This window comes from Neolamprologus multifasciatus, chromosome 1 (assembly GCF_963576455.1).
Source record: "Neolamprologus multifasciatus chromosome 1, fNeoMul1.2, whole genome shotgun sequence".
NCBI classification, from domain to species: domain Eukaryota; kingdom Metazoa; phylum Chordata; class Actinopteri; order Cichliformes; family Cichlidae; genus Neolamprologus; species Neolamprologus multifasciatus.
The window spans coordinates 24,677,153-24,696,159 of NC_140439.1; the positions used below are offsets into that span (position 1 = coordinate 24,677,153).

At 39.2% G+C, this 19,007-nt stretch overlaps 2 protein-coding genes across 3 annotated transcripts; both read left to right on the forward strand.

The window, feature by feature from the left end:
- Positions 1-5,552, forward strand: srgn (serglycin). Of its 2 annotated transcripts, none has more exons than XM_085156081.1 (4): positions 1-160; positions 1,715-1,856; positions 4,481-4,713; positions 4,825-5,552. In XM_085156081.1, the coding sequence occupies exons 1-4, from the start codon at positions 106-108 to the stop codon at positions 4,923-4,925; spliced, it is 531 nt and encodes a 176-aa protein (XP_085012207.1). In that variant the 5' UTR covers positions 1-105; the 3' UTR covers positions 4,926-5,552. The 2 variants fall into 2 exon arrangements, with proteins under 2 accessions (XP_085012207.1, XP_085012216.1); XM_085156090.1 differs by having other exon boundaries at positions 4,481-4,674.
- Positions 5,553-7,383: 1,831 nt separating this feature from the next.
- On the forward strand, positions 7,384-16,331 carry vps26a (VPS26, retromer complex component A). The gene is made up of 9 exons (XM_085156070.1): positions 7,384-7,532; positions 8,563-8,712; positions 9,387-9,462; positions 9,745-9,901; positions 10,480-10,644; positions 10,759-10,865; positions 11,093-11,194; positions 11,383-11,492; positions 13,688-16,331. Exons 1-9 carry the CDS (start codon positions 7,530-7,532, stop codon positions 13,802-13,804), a joined length of 987 nt encoding a protein of 328 aa, XP_085012196.1. The 5' UTR covers positions 7,384-7,529; the 3' UTR covers positions 13,805-16,331.
- Positions 16,332-19,007: the final 2,676 nt, after the last annotated feature.

Here is a 19,007-nt window from a genome sequence, read left to right on the forward strand (position 1 = left end):
AGGCAGTTTACAGTTATACTTCACAACGCAAAGCTTGAGCTCAGAAAGGGACTGCCTTCAGGAGGACATTTTCCTGTTTTACTAAAGAGAGACAAATTGAACAAGATGAAACTGATTCTTCTCCTCATCATCTCCTGCCTCGCCTTACATAGCACAAAGGGTAAGTCGACAATTAAATCTACTTTGTGCCTCTTTTTTTTTTTTTTTTTTTTTTTTTTACCGGGATTGATGTCGCAGTATACTTTATCGGGTCAGGTTGTTGAGGAAACAACAAGTGGACATGTTTACCATCCTGACAGCTTAAGTGCTTTCCGGGAACATCCTCACATAGAAAGTCACTGGGAATCCCAGGGCCCTCCGGGGTTTCTGATTGACAAGCAAAAAAATAGGAACTGTTCCACTTCACTGGTATACAACTCTGCGTCAGCATACTGTGATTACTGTAAGTCTCTATGACTCATTTAATCAATCCAGGCTTCTCAGAGTCGATCAGCATCCAATCAAGTTGAGCATTAGACTTCAAAACCCCTATAAAATCGAATATATGTATATATATATATAAAAGAAAATACATGTACATAACATAGATGCTGCGTGCTTTACAGTAACAGGCCATGATGTAATGGTAGGACTCCAGGTATCGGAAAAAAACAAAGGCGTTTCATTTTCCGAGTTACGTTTCGACGATACTTCTTGAACACTTTTTAAATATAAATGTAGAGACGGAGAGAGAGTGAAACGGAATGGACAAACCATTTTGCGTAAAATATATCCGATACTAAATAGCCACATTTTAACCCCCCTGAGGCCCCAATTAATCAGACACTATTAGATAATGTTCCGTGTACACGTGGCTGTATTGTATTTATGATAATAAGACTTTTATGTTTTTATCCACTGAGTTAAATACTTATAAAGTTTGTAAGTAATTTTACAGTCATAGCAGATTTTCATGTGTTGATATTGATCGTCTAAGAATTTTCTTTCTTTTGGCCGCATGATTATAAAAAAATAAATACTAGACTTTATTTTATTGTGGGTGTTCAATATTAACACACCCAAAAGCACTATGGGCACATGGGCACATGACACCATCACATATACTCATCAGATTATCATCAGTGGCCACTGAGTGTTCACATGTATATTTACTGTGACAGCCTTATGACAGGAAGCCTGTGGCGCAAAGAACCCAGCTGTCTAACTTCCACATCTTAATTGCCTGAATAACAGATAGTGATAGATTATCTTTGCCAGTAGTATAGATGTAATAAATAATTATCAGTACAGCTTCAGCAGCACAGGCGCTTTTCTAATAAAAATTTACAAAAAGAGTTGAGAGGGCAAACAAATCGTCAGACCAACCAAATACTTGTTACAATTTCTCAAATATTTAATATTTGTTGGAATGACTCAACTCTTAATGGTTTTAGCATCACACAGCCTCCACGATCAACGTGCTGCAATGTGTGGAGAAAAAGTTGCAATACTCCTACTTCCTCTTTTAACTAATTTCTTAAGAAAATAAACAGCTCTGAAGCCCTTTGAGAAAACCGTTATTTTACTCTAATGTTGTAATCTTAAAAACGTCCAAACGTGGAGATCACGAACACTAAATATATCCAGAAATGTTCCCCGAGTGTGTGAATAAAGGTAAAATGTACTATTAACGGGGCAAAATAATAAAATGTTATCTACACTTGTCTGTCTCCAGGAGCACCAAGGACTGCTGTGTATAAGTTTGTGAGATGTAACCCTGATGGTGACCAGGCCAACTGTGTGACTCAACAAAGCCCAGAGATGGAGTGGAGTCCAGATCTGCCATCAAAACTGCCTGCTTCTGCTGCAGAGTATCTGTAAGTGTTCATGTGTCGTAGTCTGTTCACATCTGGTATGTGAAGATTTTATTATTTTTTTTTTTTGATTTGTGAGCTGCTCAGAGGATGGAGGTGGCGGCGAGTTCACATCAATGTTCAGTTGGGTCTGAAAAAAACAAGAGAGTGCTGTTTTTAGACAAAAGCTGACTTTAAATATGAAAAATGCTGATGCTGCACTGGCTTTGTCACCTTGGTGAGCAGTGCAGGCTCTCTCTGCATGCTTGCCTGTGTGTTTTCTTATCTTGTGCGTTTGAGAGTATATAAGTGTGAGGTAGGTGGCCAAGAAAAGCCAAAATAGAAGACAACGTGGAGGATAAAGAAAGAGAGTAACCAGAGAAAGGGCAGGGAGGTTACAGCTGGACTAAAGAAAGAAAAAAAAAAACACAATAGTTGATGATCTTTTTCTTCACAAGACAGAAATATTTAGAACTTAAATGAGCTGATGTCTGATAGTCTGAAATGAATGCAAGGAATGTTGGTTCCTTCTCTGCGCAGGAAATAATTTAGATTATTTTAACTTTACCCAAAGTATACATATCTTGAAAATGTGCATACCCTGGAGGTCAGAGTTGCCAAGTCCACAAAACATTAAGACACTTCCAAATAAATTGCATTTTATGGTATAAAGTGATACATTTGAATAAAAATGCATTCTGCATTATATCAACATAGTAACTCACATATATTTGATTATAAAAGAGACTCCAAACTTGAGCTCTACTTACTGCAGACTTCAGCACAGAGGAAGTGAACTCATCGCTTGTTGCAACAGGGTATTAAGACAGATGCAGAGACACTGTGGGTAGGTTTCGGAGGAAAAATGGCTCATTTCATCATTTCAGCAGGATTCAGCAGGATTGTGTATACTGTGTATCCTAGGAGGACAAATGCTTATGTATAAAGATTCTAAAACATACATTAAAAACCTACTTAGTGAAATTTTACTAAACTTAGAAATTAATTAATGAGCTGGTAAAAAAGCAGCATGTGTTTGAATTTCTGTTTAGCATAAAACGTGTCTGTGAAAAAACTGATATTTTAATATGTGTGACCTCTAAAAAAAAAGTAAGAGTATCACAATATTGGTCTTCGCCCTCAGTTTCCTCTTTTAAAGTTCCTCTTAATGTCAATCCTTTCAGTTAACAAAATTATATTCAAAAATAAAGGAAATCTTTCAAAAGTGAACATCCCAGATTACATTTTTCTCAGTAAGAGTCCTTCTATCGTGTTACTGAAACGTCTGTGACAACACAAACCTTCAGATAACTTAATAAAAACTTGGATGAATTTCACATGTTCTGCAATTTCACAGGTGTGTATAGAAAACATGCCATAAACTCATTACAGACACAAAGACAAGAGTTAGAGGGTAGCAGGTAAAAAGGTTCAGCTGTTAACATTGTGATAAAATGTAAAAAAAACCCCTCTAAATATGAACAGCGTCTGGCTTGTTTGAGTCTTTTCGCTGAAGCTTGCTTATAATCACCGGAGCTTCCGCAGCAGCCGTCCTTTTTACAGCACGCCTTGAACGGGAAGTCACGAGGAAGTGTACAGAGGAAGTGGGCTGTTGCTTCTGGTCTATTGTTTTGTAAATTTGTATGTGTCAAGCTCTTTGGATAATCCTATCTGAGAAGCACCGGATTATATATATATTACTTGTATCATTAGTTAATATGAAGTTATTTATTTCAACAACCCGGAAAGAAAGCCCACTGACGAAGCAGTTCAAGTTAGATTCTCAAACTAAAGATATATAAAGATATACGCAAAGCAAATACGCAAGCAAACTCAAGCTCTACAAGACTGTAGAAACGTTCTTAATGATGCAGTCAGAATGAAATTCAAGTTGTTGGTAGGTGTGTAAAAGCAGAAGAGGACAGGAAATAACGCGATTGAAGTGGTGGAGACATAGATGGCAAGTTAACAACAGCAGCTCAAAGTTGTAAAGTCGATAGTTTTGTTATCAGACACTTTGCTGTCTTAGAGATCTCTAATGCTTTTTACACTCTCTGCTGCCAAACAGCTTCCCACGTTCTGTGCTGGTTGTAAGAAACAAAAACAAAGACTAGGGTAAAATCCCAAACTTTCAGCCAGGAAAAAAAATGTGGATGTTTTAGTACAGTTCAATCCCTGTTCATGGAGTTGTTATCATGCAGACAAATATTAAAGTCTCAAATCAGAGCAAAGTTTGAAGATGCAAAGACAGCCGCAAGAGCAAAAGAGAAGACTTACCAAAAGGTAGAGAGACCTACTATTATATATGTTTTAGAGATGATGGCACTAACACAAAACAGGAGGCACAGCTGAAGAGGTGAAGGTTTTCATTGGGCAGGATTAGAAAGGAGTACATCAGAGGGACAGCTCAGGGAGAGGAGTTGGGAGACAAAGTACAACTTTATTTGTATAGCACATTTAGAACCAGAGGTGGCCAAAGTGCTTCACAAAATCAAGAAAATCAAAAAAGTAAATGCAGGAAGGCTGAGATGGTTTAGACGTGTGGAGGCAGATGATCTGTTGTGGCAACCCGTAAAAGGAGCAGCAGAAAGAGAAAGAAGAGACATTTATCGGCTAATCTCTCTATCTCACTTCTTATGTGTTTTCAGGGAGGCAGAGCCTGTGGAGGATGAGAACTCACCAATGGAGGAGAACGATGAGGAAGAGCAGGAATACGAGGAGGAGGCAGAGGAGGAATCGAAACTGAGCGAGTCAACTGGAATATTCCTGGGCGAGGAAGGTTCTGGTGGTTACGAAGGCTCTGCAGCTGAAGGTCCATACATAGCGGACAAGAGCAACCTCGGTGAGACTGGTTCTGGCATGCTCTGGAAAGAAAGTGGAGGTATTTTTTGTAGGACAGGATTCGCATGGATTCAGTAGAATCCATGTGTTTTCTCTTTTGTTTGCTCCATGTAATTTGATCTTTCTCCTTGTTTATCTTTCTCCTCTGAAGATATGAGTGACCTGAGGAGGCTGTTCGCCAGCAGGCGTACCAGCGATGAGGTAAAACCCGATGAGAGTGATTACAAAGAAGACCACCTTCTGCAGCTGTAGACTGGACTGCCAACCACTCCGAAGCACATAAACAAGGCTGGCATCTAATTTGATTCCCTGTCTGGGCTTATAGTAAACTCCACCTGCTGGGAAAAAACAAATGCCATTTTTTGTACTCTCTGTGTTATTGTTATTAATTATTTTCAGAAAGGCCAAAACAATGACTGTAAACAATGTGAAAATAATTGTGCCAGTATTGTGCTTTCCTATGGAAAAAAGCTTTCAAATGCTTTTTTAAATATAAATAAAAATATTCTTTTAAATCATTGTGATACCAGTGCAATAAAAGCATGCCTTTGTCCATGCATTGCATTACTCCAGCCATTTTTTTTTTTTTAGATTTAAGGAACATGTTCCTGAGAAACACTTATTTAAATTATTTGATCCCTTTATTCACAAATCCTGCAACATTTTATGCCTAACCTGAGAATATTGAAAAATATTCCGGCTCAAGATTTAAACGAGATCATCTTTAAGACGCAAACCCCTCCGAAATGGGTTCAGAAAGTCCTAACCAGAGTTAGAACATATTCGAAATATGTACTATAAACACACATGCATTTTAGCAAACTCTGTCATTTCAATTTGAAAAAAACTTCTACCAATAAAGTGTTTATTTTATCCCTACTACTGTGTTATCGGTTTTCATAACTGCTTTCATATATGTCAAGTTCCTCAGTAATTTAAACTGAGGTACCTTCTATTATTCAAGCTGATTTTTTTATACGGTACTTGCAAGAAACATCAGGAGCTATTTTCAGTAGAAAAAAAGTACATATTTACCATCTATAATTAAACATTAAGTTTACTATCTCAAAATTTCAGACTCGTGAGAAAATAATCAAAATGGAGAAATATCTTGAAACTCTAACTTTATTCCTTTTGAGAAAATAGCCTGAAATTTCTATTCACTTCTATTCTTTTTTTTTCAGTGGCAGAAACAAGCTTCTGTTGTAGGTTGTCTTCAGATTTTCCACTGATAAATTTGTGGCCAATATTAGAACACTGTTGAAATTATTTATTCACCCACCAAGTGGCACTGAACGTAATTTACAGCTGTAAAACGGCTTCCTCGTATTTTCATATGTTTCATATGAATTCATATGTTTTTAGTCTCAATGGGGAAATCAATTTCCTTGCCATGCTATGCTAGCTTTGTACTGTACTAAAATGCCACCTTTGCACTAAGCCGTTTATTTCTTCCCTTCTGGATATGCCACGATAAATTCTAAGTGGTATTATTGGAAAGTACAAGCATTTCCTCAGCCATGAAGTGGCAGACCATGCCAAGTTATGAATGCTGAAGTTTATAGTGGATAAAAGTCACCAACACTTTGCTGACTTCATTACTGCAACGCTCCAAACCTCCTCTGGCGTTAACATCAGCATAAAAACCATGCACCAAGAGCTTCACACTGTGGGTTTCCATGGCTTAGCAGCTGGTATTGGGATCGAGACAGAGATTTCATCATCAGACAAAGATCCGTGTGGACAGGTGGGTACAACGACATCTCTATTTTTTTGAGATGTCATGGAGTTGTCCGACAAGAAATTGCATTCCAACTAAACATGATGAGTATAACACGAAGGAGTTGGTCATCCAGTCTCCAGTTCTCTGTGTCAGTGTCCACAACAGAGCTAACAAGCCAACGCTTTTGTCCATGTAGCGCAGGGGTGGGCAACTCCAGGCCTCGAGGGCCGGTGTCCCTGCACGTTTTAGATGTGTCCTTCAACCAACACAGTTGATTTAAATGGCTACATTAGCTCCTCAACATGTCTGGAAGTTCTCCAGAGGCCTGGTAACAAACTAATCATGTGATTCAGGTGTATTGACCCAAGGTGAGATCTAAAACCTGCAGGACACCGGCCCTTGGGGCCTGGAATTGCCCACCCCTTGTAGCGCATTTAAATGTTGCCTTCCTGTAGACATGCTACTGGTCAGTGCTTCTGCCATGTCCACGCCGTGTAGCCCGCTTGGTTTCTAAGGTTGCATTATCTTTTGGTTTGGTTTTGCCCCTACAAAACATGCCTCATATTTGCCAACGAATCCACACCTCGCTTTACACCACTGATACTGACATACACACGTCAAGGTTTTTTCCAATTAAGTATAGCTGAACTAGATGTTTTGCAAACACCTTGTACGACAAGAAGCTATAGTAAGTCAGGATAATCTTTAATTAATCAGGCAAACCTTTAAGAATAGTTTTTTATTTACAATGGGGGTTGGGCAATAAAGCTAAATCTATAGAGGAAATTGAGGTAACAAAAAACAAACAAACAAAAACTAGAATTATGCTGCCCCCTGGTGGTGAATGTTTTAGTTAAAATGTGCAGAAAGTAACTACAAAAACTACCTTTAAAGTCTGCACCAACAGCAAATACATGAACTCAACCAGCAGCCTTACCTATACAGGTTATGGCTTTTCTTTTCTTTCTAATTGTTAGGTGGTATTGAGTGAGTGCCTTCAACCCCCAATCCTCCATATCCGTGGCCGCCCACATACACATGATTCGGGTCACATGACGGTTAGCCCTAGTTCAGTGACAGACTGGCTACACGAAGCGAGGCTATCTGTTAGCAAAACTGTCTAGACGGCCGAGATGGTAAGTGTAAAAACAAACATTGGCTGGTGAGGCTACAGTAAAATTAGAGGCGGTGTTTGGTGTTTGTTGTTCATGAAAATGTAACATTAACACGAGTTTCCGTTTTTCTGAGGAAGCAATTAATTTTAATACTCAACCCTGTAAAGAAAGCTAGCTGGGCTGGTCGAATTAGCATCGCTAGGAGGCCGTCTTTCTCAATGATCAGCATGTTTTGGTTAGCTAATGGCCCAGCAGCAGGATGCCAGCAGTTAAACGTGTTGATTGATAAGGCAAGTATTTGAGTTTAGTCAAAAAGTCGGGTAGATGAGTGGTTCAAACAAATGTCACTGTTAGCAGACGTTGCTGATCGTTAGCTCAGTGAAGTTGTGCCGTCACATGCATGTTGAATTACTGCAATAACCGTAGAAATTAAGCCAATTCATTTTCTGATTAAGGGCAAAGGGTTGTTCGCTTATTGATCCGAGGGTCGGCTTTCAATACTGATTGGGTAGCTGATAATTTGTTTTATTTGGGGGGAGGGGGCTTCTATGAAGAGTTTACTTCAGTGTTGATTCTCATCTTATATAAATACTTGATGACTGAGCTGATTCTTGGTGATTTGCTGCTTCTGCATGTTGAAGCATTTGTTTGTGACTTTGTGCCAGCTCAGAGGAAAATAATGCGACTGTGCAGATACTGACTGGTGAATAGGTTGTTATGGCAATAACAGATGCCATAAATGAGTAGGAGGTGAGATAGTGGGTTTTAACTTGCGATATTCATGTCAGAGCTTCCATCACAGATGAGGACACTAACCTGGCATATCTCTCTATAACTATCATTGTTATCGCTGCAACATTTTGTTGGGGTTGTGTGTAAACAAAGTCATGTGTCTTTAGGGCAGATTCATGTTGATGGAAGCTACAGCTCAGGGCTTCTTATTACAGCTAGCTGCAATTTCTCTTTAGTTGTTTTAAAAGCAGCATATGTTTGATCACATAGCATGTTGATTGCTCTGAATTTCATCCTCTGAATGTTTTTGCGTTTCTAGAGTTTCCTGGGAGGATTGTTCGGGCCGGTTTGTGAGATAGATGTACTGCTGAATGATGCAGAGAACAGAAAGACAGCCGAGCTGAAAACAGAAGATGGGAAAGTGGAGAAACACTACCTGTTCTACGATGGAGAGTCGGTTTCTGGAAAGGTAAACTGTGTTTGCGTCATTTATCACATGTCACAATGTGGGTCCTGCACATGTGAAGCATAGCTTAAATTTGTTCTCATTTTCTGCACAGCAGATAGTTTCAGTCAGTCAGTGTATAATGGACTTCTCAGTCTATTTTGGGTTCATTGCTTTAAGTCCAGTGGGAAATTACGATTCTTTTGATGAGCGTGCAAGACTTGCTTTGGCTTCGGGAAGAACTGATTAACACATGTGTGTCTGCTGTTGCTGAGCTCTATTGAGCAGTCTGATATGTGCCTTGTTCACTGTTGACTTCTTCTGTTATCCAGCACAACTCAAAATCAAGTAAAAGGTCAGTTAGTGTGGTAACAGCAGAAAGATATTCACCATTGATGTTGATTGTAATAAACAGTTTTCACCGTGATTACCTAACAGCTGTCAAGCAGAGAAATGTGAGGAGATTTATGTTTGGAGAAGAAATTATTACAGGTTTGTTGAAAGTCGGCAAGCAAATAGGAATATATGCTAGCTGTAAAGAAATATGCACAATAATCATAAAAGAAAAGCCCTTTAAAGGAACATTATCCTGGTAGCATGTCAGAATATTATCTTTCTGTTCAGTCCACTTTTATTTATATAGCACCAATTCATGCAAGCAAGAAGAAACTTGTTCTCAACAAATGTTTCCTCTTTAGGTGAATCTAAATGTGAAGCAGGGAGGAAAGCGGCTGGAGCACCAGGGGATCCGCATCGAGTTTGTTGGACAGATAGGTGAGCATGGTGGATGCTAATGTTAATGTAGCTTTATCACATGGCTGAAAGGTTTAACAGGACATGTGGTTATCATGTGCAGGTTTGCCGTAGTGCCGCTAACCCCCGCCTCCAACTGTATTTGCCTTGGACAAGGATAATGAGTGCAGTGTGTTGAAAGAGAATGAAATGCTCAAATAAAACTAATAAATACAGATTTGGGGGGTTTTTTGTTTGTTTTTTTAAGTGAATTCAAAGCAATCAGACCTTCAGCCAGTCTGAATTCTCTCTGCTATATTTCAGAGCTTTTCTCTGATAAGAGCAACACCCACGAGTTTGTGGACCTGGTCAAAGAGTTGGCTTTACCGGGAGAGCTCACCCAGAACAGAAGCTACGACTTTGAGTTCATGCAGGTGGAGAAGCCCTATGAGTCCTATACTGGAGCCAACGTTAGGCTAAGGTGACACAACCTATTATGTAATGTTTATTTTCTGTCAGATTTCTCAATACTCTTTACTACTGAGTAGGTGCAGGGCTTGTGAACTCGCTGTGACACAGATTACCGCTTTTTGGATGTTTTTGTTTTTTCTTAATTTACAGTTAAGTCATCAAATGTCATCAATTCAAATTGTTTTATTTTCAGTTTGCCTGTCTCTCCTTCACCGCACACTGTACTCTCCACATGCAAGTGTGACTCAGATACTATTTAATTAAAAGGCACACACACATCGTGCAGAAGAGAGAAACTAATGACCCTGTATAAGATTTAATTAAAAATTAAGCAGACAGAAACAACCTTTGTTCAGGCCAAGTTTGACTGAGGTGAAACTTTCATGGACAATTGTTAACAGGATATAAAACATACTAAGTGATGCCTCAGCTGGCCATCACTCTTGTGCACTAATGGTATCCATCAAGCTTATTTTGTTCAGCTCCTTCTTCTTTTTTTAAATGCATTTTATTTCTAATAGAGAAAAAAATCTGTGTGATTTCAGTCTGACTTTTATAGCTTGGTGTGTTGTCGTGTTCGACTTGCAGATACTTCCTCAGGGTAACAATAGTTCGGCGCCTGTCTGACTTGGTGAAGGAATATGAGTTAATTGTCCATCAGTTAGCCACCTACCCTGACGTCAACAATTCAATCAAAATGGAGGTCGGCATAGAAGACTGTCTCCACATCGAGTTTGAATACAATAAATCCAAGTAAGAGCAATGTGACTTTAACTTATCAAATGAACAAGTTAATGCTCTGTCACTGCAGAAAATCCCAAATCTAAATAAGAGCTGTCTTTACTTGCATTTATGCCTTTCTTATAGGTACCACCTCAAGGATGTGATTGTTGGGAAGATTTATTTCCTGCTGGTCAGAATCAAGATCCAACACATGGAGCTGCAGCTCATTAAGAAGGAGATCACAGGCATAGGTGAGAATCCAGAGCAGCCACATATAAAAATAAAGTAACCTAGATAGAGCACATAAATGACAAGTCATTGTGGACTTTGATTAACTCTGTAGTTCATCTCCTCTCAGCTTTTAAACCTGGTTTCTTTTCTTCTCTGTAAACTAACTGTGTCCCACTAAGAGTACTGGAAACTTTGCTCCACTTTAATATTTTGTTTCAGGTAGTAAAGTCCTTGTCCTCCTTTTCAGGTCCCAGTACTACCACAGAGACAGAGACGGTTGCTAAGTACGAGATCATGGATGGAGCCCCAGTTAAAGGAGAATCAATTCCCATCAGACTGTTCTTGGCTGGTAAGAGCTCATCTCTTCTTTGGCAGCTATTATGTTGAGTGCTGATCCAGACTCCTATCATCAGGATATTGCTTTTCCTGTTAACTTCCCTCGTCATGAAACAGTCAAACAGGCCAGTTTTTGTTTGCTTTTTATTTTGTTTTGTTTTTTGTTAGTGACATCTAATCGTCTCTCATGTTTCCTTACAGGATATGACTTGACACCCACCATGAGGGATGTCAACAAGAAGTTCTCTGTACGCTACTTCCTTAATCTGGTGCTGGTGGACGAAGAGGACAGGAGATACTTTAAACAACAGGTAAGTCACCACCACTCCAAGTAAACGTGCTCTGTTATATATGTGTGATTGTGAAATTATATTGTGTATATTTATTTATTTCCAGAGAGAGGTGCAGGGTTTTTGATTTTTGTTATTAGAATCTGTAGTTCCATCAGGAAACTGAGGGGATCCGGTACCAAAATAATGATGCACTTGATTCCTAATGCTGTAACGCTAATTGCTAAATGAGTGGTAACCTTAGACAGAACTGCAGGGCTGTGGATGTGCAGTGCACAAAGGAAAATAGAAGTGGGCCAGAGAACAACACCAGGAACTTTTAAATCCTGCTTTCATCACAAAAAGTGATTAATGTATTTACAGCCACTGGCCACTTTATTAGGTGCACCTTGCTAGTACTATTTTTGGTGAGCCTCTCTGAATTGTAGCTGCAGTTTCCTATTCTTAGCTGACAGGAGTGGCATCCAATACTATCTTTCTGCTGTAACCCACCTGCTTCAAGATCCGACGTGTCCCTCTGTATACATTGGTTGTGACAAGTGGTTATTTAAGTTACTGCTGCCTTTTGATCCTTTCAAAGCAGTCAGTCTGTTCTCCTCTGACCTCTGACTTCAACGAGCCATTTTCAGACCAGCTGTTGCTCGCTGGATATTTTCTCTTTTTTGGGGCCTGCCGTAGAGATGACCGTGGAGCTAAATCAGGGTCAAAGGTTTCATTCATTTAAAAAAGTGATTAGAAACTGAAATTATTTTGATATTTGAAACAAAAACAAAATGTGTTTGAAAAACCTAAATTACTTTATTTTTAATAAATTATTTGTTTTCATGCAGCTTGAAAGTAATTTTTTTTGTTTCAAACCCTTTTGTTACGGGAATACTCTTATCTGATTGGCTGGTAGGTCGCTGAGCTAAAAGAGCTATGAATGTCGTAAAGAAATCTAACAGCCTGTTCATTTCTGTATATTATTTATTTCTGTCCATCACAAGATGATCAAAAACCGTGTTTCTTACCTGTTGGGTGGTACCGGCGGCATCCTGTGAACGAGCAGTGGCCATGTTCAACCAAAATACCGCTTTTTAATTTGTAACAAACGTGACACAGTAGGTGTCAATCATTAGTCTATGCCCCGCCCTTCCCCTTTGATACACGCTCACAACACATTTTTGCAACATTTCTGTGTTTGTGTATTTTTTAACACATTTTTTATGTTTTTAAATATCAAAACTTAGAATTTTAGTTTCAAATAACTTTTTGACCCTGATTTAGTTCCATATGTGGGAGAATCACAGTAGATCAGCAGTTTTTGAAATGCTCAGACACTCTGGCACCAACAGACACGTTCAAAATCTTTTTAATTCAACCTATTTCCCCATTCTGATGCTCAGTTTGAACTTCAGCTGGACATCTTGACCATGTTTACATGCTTCCATGTGATTGGCTAAATAGATACTTGCACTATACAGTTTAATAGGCATATCCAATGAATTGGCCAGTGGATACAACATATACCAGCACTGAATCACAGTTGATCTCATTCACGTACACGTCCATAATTTAGCCCACCTTAGTTGGCATGTTAACTTCACATTTGTAAATAAAATTTCCTGTTGCATAAAAAGATTAACTGGATTTCATTTGTGCTTGATTACATCTAGATTTCGTTTCTAAAAGCAATACTTCTTTGAATAGTTTGTGTGTGTGTGTGTTTGGTAGCAGAAGAAAATAACAAAAAATTCCTTAAAAAAACAAAAGGCCACACTGACGACGCTCTGAACTTGGCATGAACTGATGTAATGACTTCCAGCAGCATTACTCATGCAAGTGGAAGCAGGTTTATCAGACAAGGCAAAATATGATTCCTGCACAAATTAATATGGGTGGGTGGTGGTGGGGGGGGGGGGGGGGGGGAGGCAAGGGATAAAGGACGTATAGTGTCTTAGGCACATTTATTAATTATCTCTTTGATGGATCATGTTGACATAATTAAAATTACATTAAGTTGAACTGCCTGCAGCCGTTATAATCTCAGCGACTGCTGTTTTTAGTTTAATGTAATTTAATTGTGGTGTGTGGCTCTGTGCCGATGTGCAATATGCAGCCCCACCCTGACCTCCAGCTTGCTTAACTTTTCCATATGATAAGTACATGAATAGTTCTACATTAAAAACATGCATTACTGTATTTTTTTATTTTTGCTGCTCTGTGTCTGTGTTTAGGAGATTGTTTTGTGGAGAAAAGCTCCAGAGAAGCTGAGGAAAAGAAACTTCCACCAGCGCTACGAGTCTCCCGAGCCCCGAACCCAGCCGGTAACTGCAGAGCAGCCAGAGATGTGAGGGCCGGGCTAAGAACTGATAATACATGCAGACGCACCACAGCTCGTCACTGCTGAACAGCCAGAGATGTGAGGCCTGCCCCCACTCTCTTCCTGGACTGAGAAATGTCTGTATTCATAAATACACGTAACACACCTTCAGGCATCCCCCTTCCCCTTCCCCTTCCCCGCCCCCCGCACCACTTCACAGCTTCAGGTGTGAGCTGCCCATCATCACTCTCTTTCGCGCCCCGCCCCAGGACGTAGACACACTCGCATACAGATGCACACAGTCAGAGTCTGCTGAATGCTACATGTCAAGGCAAGCGTGCAAAACAAACCAACCCAAGTAACGAACAATGAGACAGCCTTTTTATCATCCTGACGTCTCGGACTGCAAACACACTCAAGCACACACAACTGAAGCCATACAGTCGGGTTTCATGCGGAATAAAACAGGAGCAAAGACGGAAAAGAGGAGAGCGCTACAGACCACCGCACCATTTTATCTTGTTATTCTGCAGCAGGAGCTTCTTTTTGTTTGCTTTCTGAACAGCACTGCTCTTGGACTTCCTCTTGCATCTTGCCCAGATACTCTACAAAGTGTCACTTTCTAGAGTCTCGATGGACCCAGTAAGTGAAGGTATTCATGATGTGGGGTGGGATCAGCCCGAACAAAGAATGTGAGTCAGCACCCAAGTTCTGTATTTATTCATATCAGGTGTTATTCATCCATGGAGCTGGGAAAGGAAGGAATTTCTCAGTTAAACATTTTCGTTACTGTAACTGCTTCCAGCCCAACAGAAATGTTACCCCTTGTTTGATGTTTTACACATTTCCAGTCCAAAACACATTTCATTAAGGAAAACGTCATTCACCGTGGACATCAGGTTCATAAAATCATCATTTTGAACCTCAGCTAGCAGTTATTTATTTCTAAGACTACAAAGTGCCAGATGGTCAATATACAATCATACAATGGAGAAAAATGCAACAAATCCTCACACTGGAGAAGGAGAATTGATTATCTTTGATTTTGATTCTCTGATTGATTAATGGACTAATGCCACAAGCATCATCAATACATCATTTCACACATTTCAGGTGTAACATATGCAGATCAATGAAGATGTCAGTTTTCAACAACTCGCATCAGGAATTCCTCCACAAATATCTGATGGTGTAGTTTCTCTGTTCATGTCTTTGGCTGCTACGACACCCGTTCAGTTTGAATTTTTACTGCACTTTCTATCACTAACCTGTAATCTTACATAACTCAAAGTCTGGTTCACCCATGTTCCAAATAAGAAAAGCTTTGTCTTTTCTCTTTAGTACTTTAGCACTATAAGGAAATTCCTCTGACCTCCTTTATTAGAGGAAAAAAGCTCAAAAGTCAGACTTGTTAAATTTAAAGAAGATATGTCTATTTGAAATTTGGGTGAATTGAACTTTTAAGCAAAGATTGAAAAAAATGACTGAAAAAAAAAACAGGTCTGTTACATCAAAAGACACTTTTTGTGTTTACATCTTGATTCATTAGAAACAAAGTGGTTAATGATGATCAGCAGCCTGTAGACTCGCTGTTCTTCTTTTTTTTTTTTTTCATGCTGTTTTATTGAACCTGTTGGTTTAGTGTGCTTGAAATACTAATGTGATGAATGGCTCGCGTCAGCTGTTGTAAGCACTGGAAGAGTTGCAGTATGGTTATACTGTCAAATCCAACAATGTTCCACTGTGATGCTCAGACCTGTAGTCTAGGTCCTGCTTTAAAGACACTGTTCAGTCCCATGTGTTGGGTGATTTTTGCCCTTCAGCTTTGATCCATTTGCACTTTTCCCCTGTCATGCTTACCTTTATACTAAAGAGGCATGGACGCTGAAAGCAAACATCACTCAAGGACAACTTCACCTCAGCGATATCCTGAGTCTGTGACACAAACTATACACACATTTATACTTCACTACATTTTTTTTTGTTTGCTTTGTTTGACTTTATATGTAAAATACTTGTAGCTTTAGTTCCCCATTTTTCATATATGGATCATGAAGCTGTGCTGCTTTTCACCTCAGAAAAGTCTGAATGCTGATCTGCACTCCAGCTCTTCGTTGTCCAGCCTTGGAGTCTGGTTCTCTCTTGTCTGAAAACTGTAATTTATTTGCAAAAAATGCTCTCTTCACTTCTTTTTGCTTGGCAGAAATATTTTGTCTTTCTGAATACTGTATAAATAGGGTTTCAATGGTTTTCTTTAAAGACTGTCCAAGGTCACGGGAAGAAACACTTAAAAGCCAAAACTCTCGGCCCCCGTCTTATCTACTGCATGCTTATCTTTACACAATGTCTGATCATGCCATTGTGTGTGCGCGCGCGCGTGTGCGTGTGTATGATAATGTGTGTATGTGTGTGTGTATATGTGTGTGTGTGTGTGTGTGTGTGTATATATATATATATATATATATATATATATATATATATATACATATATAAATATATACACTAAACACAGATATATAGCTAAAAATGAATCATAAATAAAGTTGATTTATACTGAACTTTTTTTTTTTTTTTTTTTTTTTTAGGATGACAGAAAGTGCATTTAGACCAATGAATTCCAACCAAGGGTACAAATATACCAGGGGGTAATTTACAGGATCAATCAGTAGCTTTTACACTGATCAGAATACTAGGTTACTGTCAATGTAATTGCTCAGCAGTAGTCCCGGCACAGTTAAAACCGCTAAAAGTAATTCTGTTAAATACTATTAAACAAGTAATGGATTCAGTTTTAAATTACTTTAACCCAGTGCATTTCTGCAGAGAGATGATGAAAGAGTACCTGGGTTCATCTGACAGGCCTGTGGGGCCACATCTGTTTGAAAAAAGGATAGGATGGTTGAGAACATAAGGAAATAAAGCTTTGAAAAATCAAAGTCATGCTGTGGGCTGTCTTTGTGATCAATTTAGTGTAATAATAAATTATTCAATTCTATCTGCAGGTAGATATATATATATATATATATATAGATATATATATATAGATATATAGATAGATATAGATATATATATAGATATATATATCTGAGTGTTGGGTAAGTTACTTTAAATTAGTAACTTAGTTACATTACTAGTTACTTCTATCAAAAGTAACTCAGTTACTTCAAGTTACTCGTTACTTTCAGAGTAACTAGTTACTAGGGAAAGTAACTTTGGTTTTACTCAGAATTCTCTTGTTAATGTGTTGCTTCCGTAACTGGATACCCAGCAAGATTGCCAGTCTTCTAGCTTGCTTACTTGCCACAAGTGCACTGTGCCACCTACCAATAGAAAGGAAAAAATAATGTGCACATTTCCACGAGAGAAATCCCACGCCTGAGTCTATCCTAGCCTGCTTTTTACATCCAACACAAAAACTGCAGTCATGGTGTTCTCGATTGTACTCAGAACTCGGAAATTCTGCCTTCTGAATATGAAGATGTAGGCAACACCAGACTGCAGATGAGCTGCATACAGGGCTGGACTGGGACAAAACAAATCGTCCCGGGCATTTTGGCTAGAGACCGGCCGCCATTATAGGAAAAATCATAAAGCCTTTGAATGAAAATAAACACTGTTGTGACAGTGATGTACACTGTTCTGATGGTATATATGTATCAATCTATCAACGTTTGTTGTAAGACAGATAATTATTTTTTTTTAAAAGTGAGACATTTTAAATGAGAATAAGAAAAGTATTTCCTTGTGCCCCCCTTTCCCTTTTAATGCCCTACATGGAACCCTGGCAACACTTTGCTAGACCCGCCCCTGCACAGTTACCAGCTGTCATCTCCTGGTTTCATCTTCATGTTTCCCTCTCACCACATATTCAAACCGATATCATGACCAGCAGGTTTACAGCTGTGGCTCCAGCAAACATCAGCTGATACTTAATTAATATTAAATAAATTCTAACAACAGCTGATCAAGCTTAAAAGTGCTGCTGTTGTTTACCGTGACATCCGCTGGTTTCCTCTTTCTGGCGCAAAGTGGGCGATAAATAAACAAGAGAGAAAGCCGATCAGCTGATCATTGATCAGTTTCATGATTGAAGTAGAAACAGGAGAGGGGGGGGGGTGAGAGGATGAGAGAAGAAGAGGCAGCTGTGCAGCGTAAACACAGAATAACTCCAACTTTGTGTCTTTTTCATTGTAGCTGAAGTCCGGGACAAACTGTGTTCCTTTTCAGCTCACCCACCCAGCTGTATAGAAACTCCGTCATGCTAGCTGGCACGCAGTACGAAAAAGTCAGCATAACGAAAATAAACTCCACCTAAACTTGGTTCATATCTGACCCAGATGGACTGCAGGTTATAACTTCTTACCTGAAGTTCAGTTCACCTGACACTCTCGGACCAGCGGCCGCTTCGGGTCTCTCCTCTTGCCTCCCTTTTCCTTCATCCACCTGCTGGCTTCCACCACTTGCTAATGTTATTGAATCTGTGGAAGCTCCGCGATAGCCACCACACGAAGTAACGAATAACGAGCCTATCTAAATCCCAGTAACGAGTAACGCGTTCCTGGTTTTGGCATAATAACTAGTTACCGTGCGCGTTACCGCAATAATAACGTAGTTACTGTAAAGCGTTACTTAATAACGCGTTAGTCCCAACACTGGTCTTCACTTGTATGTTGAACTAAAAACTTTAATGTAGAACAGTGTTTTGTAATCGTGTGTTTTATTTGGCATAAGGTAATCAAGAGACAGTAATATACATTTTAATAATATAAGTTTCTACAGGACTGAATATAGCATCATTATGTAGAAGTCCAGAGCTTCTGTGCTTTATCTGGGGATCATGTGAAGTGTTTGTAACATCAGGGAGGGGCAGCCAACTGCTGCAACCAGTTGGGGGTCATGGGGAAAGAGAGAGGGCAGAAGAAACACTGTGGAAGAGCATTAGAGATTAATAATAACTAATGATTTAATGCTGAGTGGTATATAAGCGCATCATGAGTGAAAAAGTTGAGTGAAGAAGAAAGACTCAATGCAAGCCCCAAGCAGCCTAGGCCTAATGCGGTGTAACTAAGGGAGGATTCAGAGTCACCTGATCCAGTCCTGACTAAATACTTTGTGAAAACGGGCAGATCTAGAGAATTTTTTTCTAGGGTGGCATGGAAATCAAATGGGGTAGCAAAAGCCTTTTTTAAACACATATGCAGGTGTTACATATGGTTATAAAGATTAAAATGCAG

Bases quoted from the DNA above. Each gene is read 5' to 3' on its own strand.
- srgn (XM_085156081.1), top strand. From the start codon at position 106: ATGAAACTGATTCTTCTCCTCATCATCTCCTGCCTCGCCTTACATAGC. The intron at 161-1,714 runs GTAAGTCGACAA...GTCTGTCTCCAG, and splicing joins CGCCTTACATAGCACAAAGG to GAGCACCAAGGACTGCTGTG. The intron at 4,714-4,824 runs GTATTTTTTGTA...TCTCCTCTGAAG, and splicing joins GCTCTGGAAAGAAAGTGGAG to ATATGAGTGACCTGAGGAGG.
- vps26a (XM_085156070.1), top strand. The intron at 9,463-9,744 runs GTGAGCATGGTG...GCTATATTTCAG, and splicing joins CGAGTTTGTTGGACAGATAG to AGCTTTTCTCTGATAAGAGC. The intron at 11,195-11,382 runs GTAAGAGCTCAT...GTTTCCTTACAG, and splicing joins CATCAGACTGTTCTTGGCTG to GATATGACTTGACACCCACC.